This window comes from Chaetura pelagica, unplaced genomic scaffold (assembly GCF_000747805.2).
Source record: "Chaetura pelagica isolate M959 unplaced genomic scaffold, ChaPel_1.0 scaffold723, whole genome shotgun sequence".
Classification (NCBI taxonomy): Eukaryota; Metazoa; Chordata; class Aves; order Apodiformes; family Apodidae; genus Chaetura; species Chaetura pelagica.
The window spans coordinates 417,884-431,262 of record NW_009952580.1 but is presented as its reverse complement, the minus strand read 5'-3'; the positions used below and the strand labels follow the sequence as shown (position 1 = coordinate 431,262).

The following is a 13,379-nucleotide window of genomic DNA, read 5'->3' as shown; positions in this document are numbered from 1 at the left end:
AGGAATGGCCAGACACAGAGATGAGCAGTTCACTCTACTGAATGAGAGCACCACCCATGAATGCTTTGAAACAAAGAACCACAGCTCCTGTCTAGCAAAGCACCTCTCAACATCCCACCAGAGGGAAGTTGGTTTCTGTTTGGAAACACAAAGATTTATTCAAACCAGCTACGTTTGTTTGTTTAACTCAGAAACCAAAGGAAATAATGGTGTAGTAGGATTAAAATCCCAATATGTACTTTATAATAATTCTGTACCACAACTCCTAATATTGAATTAATAAAAACTGGAAAAGTACAAATTCTCCTTCAGAAACATGAGTTCTCCTATATTGCAATATTCACTCACAAAAAACAAAAACATAGGATATCCATGGTACCAAGTGAGTTTCCAACATCGCTACTTAACACAAAGGATTAAAGAAAACAAACATCCCCAAACAAGCAAGCAAAAAAACCCACCAAAATCCAACAAACAATCCACCAAAACAAAACCTTCCTAATAATGTATATGCAGAAAAATCTTCTATAATTTTACATGGAAAATCACTTTTACTATGCTTAGAATAGAAATAATAATTTTTAAGATAATTACTAAATTGAACACACCAAAACCACCAGAGATTTTAACAATAAGCAATGTAGGGGAACTTAGAAACATCTAAGTTATAAAAGGATGAGGTCTGGGAAACCAGAAGTACCTGCTTTAACAGATTTATCTTTAGTGTATGTTCCACACCAGCTTAAAAACAGCTTTCCATTAATTGTAACTGTAATGTGCAAATTACCTTCTACAATATTATAAACTAGTGTAAAATATAACATATACCGAGGCTTAATATAGTGTTAATATTTACATTTTTGTATTTAATCACATTGAGGCCTATCACTTTCCAGAAAAACATCTTTGTATTGGCTATAAGAGCAGACAAAATGATGGTTTTGTCATTAAGCATCAAACACTTGGCAGTGCATCAATAATTCTCTTTAATTTGCTTTACCCTCAGAAGCTGGCGTGAGCTGTTGGGCCCTGTGGTGTGCTTCAATAACAGTGCATTAAACGGAAAGTATCTATGCCTGGCTGACCATTCTGAAGGCTGTTTTTGAGTGGCCTGAAAACAGCTATTTGGATTCCCTACTGAGTCTTGGCTTCAAAATGAAACCAATCATTTGTAATGCAAATAATCTATCACCTCTAGAACATCATCCTAACAGTAAACTACTAGTTGTAAGAGATCTGCAGGTACAACAAGCTCCAAAATACTGGCACAAACCTTCTAGTGTTAAATTATGTAAGCACACACAAAAATATAAAGGTAAAACAGAAAAGGACAGTACAATCTTGACTACAACATTTAGCAAACTGCAACAGCAGGCCTAAGCTGGACAACATAGTCACCCTTTTACTAAAAAGCTGGTATTACAAAATCAAAGTTGAAATACTTACAACTTTCAGACATACCCAGTAACTGTGCCACGAAATGTACCATTGTTTTAAACCCAGCAAATAAACACTAGAAACCAGGAAGGCCAAATACAGCTTTGCTATTTCAATTCAAAAAGGCAATACGAACTGGGGGAAAACACTTGGTCTGTCATTCTAAGACTTTGGTTTTTATTTTCACATTTTACAGCTTCTGCAGAAGTCGTGCTCATCTACTTCTTAAATTAAGGACACAGGGTAAATACAGAGAACTCATGGAATTCCAGTAATAAAAAGAAAAGCAAAACTCTTTGCTCCCTCCTGCCCACAGTGGGCAGTCAGCAGCCCAAAGACACTGTGAGTTACACAGGTAACTAAAGCTGCAGCAAACAACATAAGGACTCCAGTTGTTAATGTAAACCTTAATAAAACTCAACAACGTAGGCTGATTTTACTAGTCTTTTGTGAGGAAGTTTCATTGTCAATATCGTAGTGCAAACAGATTGCTAAACACTGTGATAAGACTTCTTTATAATGGAAAACCATAAATATCAAGTGTGAGTGTCCATAATTCCCCTGTGATCCCAACTGATTCAAGTTAATTTGTCAAACCATCACTGATGAAAGTGATAACATATATATAAAAGTATTCAAGTATGTAGTGACTGGTTTAATAAGCTGATACAAAACCAATCAGAATGTTTGCTACAACTACATTTATTTTATACAACTGCAAAGATCAGGGCAGTTTATTTGTGTAGATCCTGCAGTGGATCACTGAACCAAAAAATCTTACTGGAAATTTGACTTTTAGGGATGACAAATTTGAACACTTAATGCTGTGCTTTTGGTCAAGATCTCCCAAGTGCACACCATGAGACAGACGATTGGAAGCAGAAGAGTGTGAAAAAGAAAGCAGCTGAAAATACAATTATTTATTTGAGATCTGGAAAGTTATTTTAGGTAAAAAAAAACACAAGAAAAACCCAAACCAAACAAAAAAACCCACAGCAACCAAAAAACCTCCAAAACAAGACAAAAAAACATAAACAAAAAAAATCCCACCAAGCCCCCAAAAAACATGATTCTAGAAAAGGCTGTTCAGGAAGAAGGAGGGAAAACATTCACTTAACAGAAACAACATTATAATGAGAAGGAAAAAATACTATTAAATGTGTAAGTCAAGGAGACTAAAGCACATCCTGTGAAGCACATTAGGTAGAGACACCCCTGTCCATTCAGTTGCTGCTCTGGAAATGCTACAGGCAGTTAAACAAATGCACTGTTCTACACTGTGTTCAAGGATTCAAGACACTAGAAGAGCTCAGCCTAGAGGAGGAGACTCTACAACCATGTGTCTAATGTAAATACTCTTCAAGAACATGTATGTTCAAATTTTTGTATTGGTTTCCCAACTCCTCCCTACCACTCCAGTGTAAGAAGGCAACTGAATGCCTCAAATCTGTTCACATATTCTAGGTGGATTCTGCCATGCCTGTTTTCCAACTGAGGCTATAAAGGATGTCCGATATCCCAGTGCCCTGATGCACTTAAGTTTTCTGTGATAATGACTGGTCTTCCTGATCTTTGGGAAGGGACAAAACAGAATCTCCTTGGCCACTTCTGACAGTCTGAAGAATCAGCTTATCTTAAATTTCAGAAACAGACTTGATATTGTCTGCTTCCTTAAAAGTTGCTGTGTCATTTTTTGTAATGCTTGAGATGTCTTTCAAGATGGCAAGGCAGGTGTTCTTACTGTCAGACAACTACATCTGTGCATTCAAAATGGTGCCAGTGGAAGATGCTCAAGAGAACTTACTGGCTTTAAAGTCTGCAAGTGAGAACCAAGACAGACCAAAGAGGCTGAAATTGTCAAAACGGGAAAGAAAAAAGTAAATTAAATCAGTTCATTTTCACAGATATGCAATTGATTTTTTCTCTCTCCTGTAAGGTTCTCTTTAGGTTTTTGTTACAGATTAAGACAAAACTATCAAGTCAATGCTAAGTCCTAGGGATATACTACAGATACAATCTAATAATTCTGCAGTGATTCCTCAATTTCCAACTGTGGTTCTTCTTACAGATTAACAGTTTTGTAAACCCCAAAATTATAGTCAATATTGGTTAAAAGCCACATGCAACTGGTACTACACCTTGGGAATCAGAAGCTATTGTCAAGAAACAATGTCTGCAAGTGCTGTTCTTCCAGAAGCATAAAACAGAAAAGTTGATCTTACACTATGAGAAGCACCTTAATAAAAATCTCAGTACCATACATTTGGCCTTCAACGAGTAGCAGACATTCCTTACCTTTTAGTCATTATGGGATCAAAAAGCAAGTTTTGGGATTAATACCAACAAAAAATGAGTACATTTTGGCATACAATTTTAATGCATTTCTGCCTGGGGGAGGAAACCGAATTCAGGAAAGCAGAAAAGCTCTAATCCCCTTGTGGCTTTGTGTAAGTCAACTTGCTGTCCTTCATGATTCCTAGTTGGAGGAAAGATCTGAGCACATCATCATCTTGATGCTGACAACGGAGACCTCCCTTTTCTTGGCTGTGAAGACCTGCACCATTTGTAGCACCAGTGCTTCTCTGACCACTTAGTGAGTCAATTCAATATATAAACCCAGCTCTTTTTTCCTCATTAAACATGAAAGGCTGAATGGATATAAATGAGTGTTTATGGAGACAATGAGAAAAACACTGGAAACCGCCCTGACAAATTTGGAAGAACAAGTTCACTGATGTATTCAAGCAACCCTGAGCTAAATGATGGGCCAGGTCCAGCTACATTTCAGATTGCTGTCTAGTGTATTCTTGAATACAATGAGTATGGCAGGATAGCACAGAAAAACCTAAATTGGAATTTACTTACAATGCTGATCACAGTCTACTCTAGCAAACACCACCTGATTCTTATCTGGATATTCTTCCTTAATAACGTTGGAAGCTTCCTCAAAAATAGGATGAAGCATTTGGCTGAAGCGGCACCTGTGGATAGAACAACAACAAAAAATAACCACAACTTCAAAATATTAGTTTGAAATATTTTAATAGATGACTCTGGGAGTATTTAAATCTTTGAAGGGGGGAAAAAAAAGTTAGTGGGAAAGAACCTCTACTTGTAATCTTCCCAGTGACTGACTGGGTAAAAAGAGGTTCGAAAGTAACTTGAATAATTCAGGTGGAAAAAAAATTCCTAAAAAAATATACAGCTCAAGATGTGCCCCTCTGCTTTATCTGCTTCAGAAACACCATTAATCAATTATAAGCCTTTTGGAAATATTTTCTATTCAGGAAGTCTGTTCTTAATTTTTTCTACCTGAATTATCCTTGAGGAAGTAATTTGTAAAGTATCATTTAAAAAGTTACTTGGATTGTTGAGATTCAAATATTCACCAACAATCACTTTCAAGAAATATCACAGTGATAACTTTATAGGGGTCAACAATAGAAATAGTAAGTACCGCTTATTAAGAGTATAGCTCAGGTTTGGTAGACAATCAACAGAATGCTATTACAGAAGTATGAACAAAGAAAATATGACAGGTCCCTTCTTCCAGTCAAGTCAGATTGTGAAGCAAATCCTCTCTTTCTGCCCATGGAAAGGCTGCAGGATTGTAAAGATGTTTTGGTGGCTTTGGGGAGTTTAGGGTAATATTAGTGCACAAGCCCATTATTAGTATATCAATTAATTTTTTTTTATACATTTTGTTCTTCTAAACACATGGCAGAATTTTCAATTCTTTAAAGATGAACAACAAGCACTGTAGAAGCTGCCTGAGTGAGACCTCATGGAACAGACTTGCAGTAAAACAGCCCACTCTGAAGGCCTGCTTAAACTTAATAGTGATAGTCTGAGGATGTTGTTATGACTACAACAGCCAACATGCAAGTGAAGAAGTAGGTTTTGCTCTCAAAATACAAATGGGTCTTGAGGCCATTTACTGAAAGAAAACTGACTGGGCAGGACAACTGTATGCTACACATTTATGTATTATGTATAGGTTACATATGGGTTCCCTGTTTCTCACCCTCCTCCACCCTTACAGCAGGGCACCTACATCAGCAAAACCAATCTGTTTTCATTCAAAGGTCACCTTACATCACGGGCTGGCAGCACACTATGTTGAGGGGTTATTACTGAATGTCTAGATGTAATGACCATAATTAAGGCTTCCAATTTATGGCCTACTACAGCGTGAATCAACTTGCAAGCATATGCAAGTCTTTTAACTTCAAAGCAAACCTATTCTAGAGAGAATTTGATAACAGTGGAAATTTGCACAAAGAGCTATGCTAATAAGGCCCTAAAACAGGACACTTGCTACCTTGTTATATCGAATTTTAAACTATTGATATTGTCCCTCTATCACAGAAGTGTCAGAACAAAAGATGTCAGACCAGCAGAAGGTGGAGTAATCAGGACATTAATAAAAACAGGAAAGAACTAATTTGAAAGCAACATAGCAGTGTATTTTCACTTAGAAAACTATTGAAAACTGTCATGTTTGATTAAAGACAGAAGTTTAAACAGAAAAAAAAAACACACTTGTATAACTTACCAATCAGCATAAAAATTAACTAAAGCAACATCTGCGTTATCTGAGAGGAAAGAAGAAGGAAGAACCCAATGTCACATTGACAAGCAAACTTCTTTGTGCTTCTATTTGATATTATAAAAATATGCACAAAAACTGTAAAAGCAAATATATCTAGATTATTCAGCACACAATTAAGTCTGCTAGAAAACTGCTAGGGTAAATCTGATCTGAAATATAATCTATATCAGATGGGAAAGAGATGAAAGAGTCCTTCAGTAAAGTATTTTATTGACTTTATTGATATATTAGACATTAAAAATGTCAATGCATAAACTAATAAGACACAAAAGTAGTAAATAAGTGACACATGAGACAAAAAGTAATTCTGGATTGAAATTAAAGGCAGCTGAGGCCAAAAGCTATATCCTAGTATATCTTTTAGGCATTATCTAGATTGTTCCCAACTGTTAAAAAAGAGTTGAAAGCTGAAATATCAACTATTGGGTTAGAAAAATTATCAACATGCAGCCTGCCTGTGCAACATGCTCTGGTCAGTCCTTACCTGCCTTCTTTGCTAAGAAGCTGGGTACTAAGGTAAAAGGTAGCAGAGAAATCTTCAGTCCCCAGAAAACAAAAATGCTAAGGGACACTCAAAAAAAATGCAATACTATAGAGAGATACACATGGTGAGGTGGTGAAATAATGTTCCTAGTCACTATTTCTCACATAGCAAAAAAAAAAAAAAAGGGAAATATATAAAAACTAAAAAATATGCTTCTCAATAATACATTATTATGTTTACACAATATATAAAACAATTTACAGCACAGTTATTGTTAGTAGTAGCCTAGACAACGAAAAAAACCTTGACATAAATACTGGAACTCCAGAATATCAGTCACACCTTTATAAAGCAGAAATGTTGGTAGACAAATCTGCACCACTGCCAGAGTCACAAAGCAGTTACAAGCAAAGATCAAGGTGTTGGAAGCCTGGAAAGGACAACATACTAGAAAAGGCAACTATTGAGAATGCTGGGAAAAACTTCAGTTTTGATTAAAATTATTATTTTCATTATCAGCAAGGAATGCAAGTGGTCAACAGGAAATTAACAAGCACAGAAAAAATCACGGTTACTTTTCAAGGTAAAGTATTTATTAAAAGTATTTCAAAGTATTTATTAAAAGTAACAGGATAAATTTAAAAAGCACCTACACTTGGCATATAGTCTCTTTTACAAATAACGTTTTATAAAAGGATTCTGTATTTTCCACTGTATAACAGATCTTATATCACCTAATCAAACATTTACTACAGAAAGCAATCCTGCAATAGTAGGCAGACTCTAGTCCAAACCTAATTTTTATTTTTTTTTTTCTGAATACATTTAAAACAATGTCATAACTTTATTCCTGTGAATACAACCAGAAACAGGCAAATGGCCTAATTTTCAGATGAAAAGGTTTCAGGCAAGGAATACACATCTGTGTGATTTATGATTCTCTTTTCTATGAGCCAGCAGAATCAAGCCAATTCTTAACCTGAGGAAAAATAAGAGCTGAACAAGCAAGACACTTAAGGCCCATCACCATGGGTTTCAGTTGCTGCTATTTTGGGAGGAACTTCTAAAATCCTCTCTTGACAGGTTTTGGTTATGTAATAGAGCTTTCCCATCTGCAAACAAGATACCAGGTATTTTTCTTAGACACTTCAAATCCTCATTGACATTACAGGGCAGTAATTTGTTACACTGATATATTAGTTCAGACAACTAATGGCAATCATAGGCATTTAACACTTACATGCCAATTGCAATTAATCTTTTCAAAGCTAAGGTATGCATATTTATCTAATAACATTGCAAGATTCATACAGTGACTGCAGACATACAAAGAAAAATAAATAAATTCAAAGTACTCACTTAAAATGTCATCTATATTTCCACTATCTAGACTTGTTATTTCACTTCTTGTTGGATTAAAAAGCCAAGACACCTAAAAAGAGGAAGCAAACCAGTAAGGTATGTCAAATTTCACCAATAAAGTAGCAATATGCCAACAATTTTAAATGTTGCAGTTCAAAAGCTGGAGAACAGTAAAATAAATTGTAATTCAGTAAATACATTTCAAATGACAGCAGAACTACAAGTGCAAAAATAAACACTAGTTACAGAAACACTTTGACAGTTAAAGCAAAATTCTCTCTCTTTATATGATTCTATTATGTTGTCAGAGATACTAAAGGTAAATTTTTTACCTTTAATAATAACTTCTATTCATAACTTCACTCTAAAGAAAGAAAAGAAACCCCCATTTTAACCACCTAACACTCTCACACAGCCCAGAAGCATGTAGGCACAGTGGTTTCACCCAGAGACAAAGCACTCCTTACAGGGCTTGTCTGCACTTTTCTGGCTCTAAAGTTTCCCATTAAGTAAATCCCACAATTGCCTCCATTTCTACTGCTGTTAAAGAAAAAAAGATTAAGTAGACCTAACTCAACTAGCTACAGTTTATCTCCTCCTTTATTTTCACACCACTGTGAAAATACCACTGGCATATCAGGTTATAAAAACTGAGGCACCATATTGGACAGACTATTCAATTACAAAGAAACACATGGATTATCTTCAATGCAACTACCACAGCAATACTGTTTTATGGAAGAGCAGTCTCATATTCATTGCAACAGGCCCAGTTCTTTTATTTCAAAATGTGGAAGGGAAAAAGGGGATAGAATTGCTGGCCTATCCCAGATGAGAGAGGTATCAGTGAATTACAATTTATTTTTGCTTTGAGAGCAATGAGGAAGTTTTTGAGTGGAACAATACAAATTCTGGTCTGAGATGGGAACATTTTCATGCTGAGCAACCTGGTCAGAAAGTCAGGACCTCTCTAAGCAGGGCCAAGGCTCAGACCAGACACTCTACTGAGATGCCTTTCAGCCTGATTCGCCATGATTCTACAGTTCCATTAATGGTTTCCAAGATTCTGACAAGGAAAATGAAGGTTTTCAGTAGAGAACTGGTGGGAATGCACAGATCAAGGAGCCATATAGAGACTCCAGATTGCCAACAATACCTGAAGAATTAAATGTGGTGGCACATGACATACACACTATCAGTGTTCCTGGAGCCTGAGTTTACACCTGGCAGCTGCAAAGAAAATCTGCCTATGGCTAGAGAGACAGAGCTGACATCTGTTTTTACCAAAGTCACCAACAAAAAAATTTAGCTGGAAGCATAATCCAAATAATATCTAAATATTGCCACGTAGAGCAGCTAGATAAAAGGATCAAGTGATACAAGAATCTCTGTTTTTATGGAAGATCCCAAGTCCTATCTCAGACACATACTAGAACCATGACTGCAAGCTGCAAAACCTCAGGGCACACATCTCTGACACTGGAGACAATTTATCAAATGACTAACTGAACATCAAACATCAAGTTTTCTAACATTTCTTGCAAGTGTACATCAAATACTGGCCTCTCAAAAACATTAGTCATAACAGATGCAAGCTTTTCTTAAATTGGCTTCAAAAACTACAGGAGACTTCTGCAGCAAGACAATGTCATAGTTCACCAACTACCACTGTAAATGGCACAGAGGTGAAATTTGCAGCAATCCTTTACAATTTTTTCCAAAACTTTCAAAACAGTTTTCAGTGAAGATACTGATCCTTTCATATCTCCCATATAGAGGTTGCTGGGTAGCAAATTCACTCCATCTTAAGCTAGAGGCTGAAAACATATCAGCTGTTATAATACAAAATATGTATCAGTGCTTTTTGCCTGCTAATTGGACAAGATACTTATTCCATACAATTACAGAATCACTTTGGTTGGTGAAGACCTTTCAGATCATCAAGTCCAATCATTAACCCAGCCTGCTAAGGACTGCCAAGTCCACCACTAAACCACGTCCCAAAGTAGCATATCTACACATCTTTTAAATACCTCTTGGGATAATGACTCAACCATTTTGTAAATGCAAGCCCAAGACCTGTGGTGGTTTGTGCAGCCTTCCTGTGGCACTTGAACTGCTGACACAAATGTCTGAAGTGCGGCTTTAAGATGACTGTACAGAAACAAAAGTCAATAGCCAAAAATAACAGCACAACATAGTCTGCCAACAAATATCTGATTAAACAAGCTATGCAATGCACAGGTTGTAGCAGGCTGGTATTGAGGAAGATCCCTTGAAGATGCTAGTGTTGCTGACTGCTGAGCAGCAAGAACAGATGACCTTACCTTCAGTCTTCGCAGAAAGAAGCTACATAAATGGATCCTGGTCCACATCAGTCAGATTACCCCCAGATGAGTAACAGATGATGGTAACCATCAGTGCAGATACCTCCCCATCACTCTTGGATGGTGAATGGGATGACTGCTCCCATGGAATTGCTATGGGGAGCTAACTAGTAGTAGTAACATTTGTAGTAAGCGGTCAGTTAAGCATGTTAGTGAGCTGGCAGGGGTATTCTTTGTACACACGTTGCAAATATTAGGTTAGCCATAACTTGTGTGCAATTGAGGCAGAAGCTATGATTAACATTAACAGTTGGCAGATTTGCTCTAGGCAATAAAGGACAGTATAACTCAACATTAATTTAGTTGGCCCTCATCCAATCCTACCGCGGGTGACTTTGCAAACTCAAAGTTCTTCAGTTGCCCTTCAAGGTCTCAAAAACCTCAATTGTACCCTTGAAGATCACAGAGTTACTTATCCACCTTATATTCTTGGACAATGATTGTTTGCGCAGAAAATCCACGCAATTCTCTAGAAGGCAGGAACTTCTTAACAGCTGCACACAGCTCTACGTCAGCATTCATAATCTGAAAGAATTTCTGCATTGTATTTTCTAATAGAATTTTACAGCAGAAACACATATCTTACCTACTGGGATAAATTACACATAAATTAAACACAACATAGATAAGCATATTATTTGCAATCAGGAAATCGACTATGTTATTCAGCAGATATACTTAAATACATCAGGAACTGTAGTTTCACTTGTAGCTTGCAACAACACACCCTGAAGTGCAAATATTTAACTGCAAGATCAAAGCACGGGTCTTACTAACCAATAAGATAATCTACTAGACCGTGCTATGTGCAGAAAAATCAAAATAAAACTAATACTCCTTTATAGCATGATTTTTAAAAATTATTTTCTTAATTCTTATTGTGGAAAAATTTGGTGGAAGCTGCATGTATTGAAATAAACACCCAAAATGTCTTCATATACTGAAGGTGAAAGTAAAATTAAGCTGTATGTTCTACTGCCCCTTTTGCTAAACAGTAGAGGAAAAATAATGAGACTAAGAACATCTTTCCTCAAAAGTTACAAAAAACTTGGGATAAATTCTTTTTCCACTAGTAGTATGAAAAATTCTGTTTTGTCAAAATATATTCAAAATCATGTTCTTAAATGTGATTTTACACTGACTAAATAATTGTGGGTGCCAAAACTCTTCTGATAAGTAGATAAGACTCAGAGGAAAAAAAACACACCACATTCCTTGAAGAAATGTCAATAAATATGCAAAACTCACTTCAGCTGAAGCTTCATAAAGGTACAATGCCCCTAGGTAATCTCTCTGTCCCATGAGATGCAAGAGCATTTATGATATTACTAGTATTAATATTTAACATGAAGGAATCCAGATCATTTACATTGCTAAGAAGCTACACTGTTTGAGAATATTTCAGACCTTTGATGAGGTGTGGGCTTGATATCCACAGGCAGAAAAGAAGACATTTTTTAGGAAATAATTTTTTAATGTCAGCTACATGCTTGCATGAAACAGGTAATGAACGTATGTTCTGAAAAACCTACTGGCTAAGAAAAGCATTGAGAATTTTTTACTTTAAAATGCAAACTTTGCATTCTACTGACCTATAAGAGAAGGACACATGGATGTCTGTTCACATTTGTAACTAGTGAAAATAAGAAATGTTCCAGCTGACCTCGAAAGACAGCTACAAACTCACTGAAAAAAGCATGTTACAAAAATAATTCAAAAGGAAAAGTGGCTACATAAATAGAGCTGAAAACAACTTAGGTCAGTGTCTTTATCTTGAATAAAATTATCTATATTTTTATTTTTCAAATGCTTAAAATACCTAAAGCTGAATGTAAAACGAAGTAGTTATAAACAAAAAAGAGTCCAAAAACGTAAACACAGCGAAACATTAAAATACTAAATATGAGTGTGAAACAGCACAAGTTAGATAGCTGTGTTTATAATCTACTCACACTAACACTACAGAAAAATGACAAAAACTATAAACGAAAACAAATGAATGCAGAAAGCTTTATACACTTACAGAATGCACTGCTAAGGGGCAAAAGTCAGGAACTGAACAATGCATTCACAAAGATAAAATTTAGTTCATACAGAGGACAGGAAGAAAAGGAGATGGCATGTGTATTTCAACTCTTCTGATCCTCAAAAAAATAATCTAATATCTCAGATATATCAGATCAGGAATATACCAGATCAAGTTCCTGGAAGTTTCTGAAGATAGCACTGTTTATGTTTGCACTGAGAAGTTTAATTAGTACAGGAATCCTAGTACTTCTGATCCTATTTCAATCCTCACTTGAAATTCGTAAATGACTTAGCCACTTCTGTCAGAAGCCAGTACTAGTTGCTTCTGAGGATTAAGATTACATTAATTCTGATTATTTTTTTCTAATGAAAGACCTCAAACCACTGCCCTAAAGACAACTTCATCCTCCTGTGACACATGGCACAAAGCTACTCAAGCAGCCTTACACAAAACACACCTGGACAAAACTCATTCCATTTAGTCCCAACAGCAGACCTCTGCCAGGCTTCATATCCCTTTTCCAAAGAGGAAATAAAAGCACACCAAATTTCAACTCATCTTCTGCTGACAGTGTTGCTGTCCAACGGCAACTCCACATACCTAATTAATGAAGTGCACTGGTTTTTCAGAAGAGGCCAACATTTTATCAACATCTTATTCTTAACCATTAGTGTGTCAGTTCTTTTAATTGCTAACTGGACAGAAGAGGCAGGCCTATAGGTTTAGTGGTTACTTCTTTTCCAAGTTTATTACACTTTACACATCACTTTCTTGCAGAAGAATTCAACTGTACACAATCTCAAAACTAAAAGAAAAGGAAAAAACAGGTCTGTTACATTTTAGTTCTTCGCATCTTTATTTTTTTAGTTCACATAATGAGAGGTCCTCATTTCCAGAGCAAACTATCTGAAGAACACCAGAAAATCTATTCTTGAAGCATTATGATTTCTAACTACTACTACACCTGCAAGGCAGTCAATGAGAACAGCCTTCATTTTCACTTGCTAAACTTCCCAGTTACTTTTTCCTCCTGCTGGGAAATCCTAAAGAAACACAACTAAACCAACT

The 13,379-nt window shown here is 36.1% G+C and overlaps 1 protein-coding gene across 1 annotated transcript in view; it reads right to left on the bottom strand.

The window, feature by feature from the left end:
• Positions 1–8,025, bottom strand: part of ERP44 (endoplasmic reticulum protein 44) — a gene marked incomplete at its 5' end in the record, with an annotated part of 30,235 nt that extends 22,210 nt beyond the window's left edge. The window contains 3 exon segments of the mRNA XM_009993638.1: positions 4,303–4,418; positions 5,993–6,032; positions 7,893–8,025. Of these exon segments, the coding sequence (XP_009991940.1) occupies positions 4,303–4,418; positions 5,993–6,032; positions 7,893–8,025 (289 nt within the window).
• Positions 8,026–13,379: the final 5,354 nt, after the last annotated feature.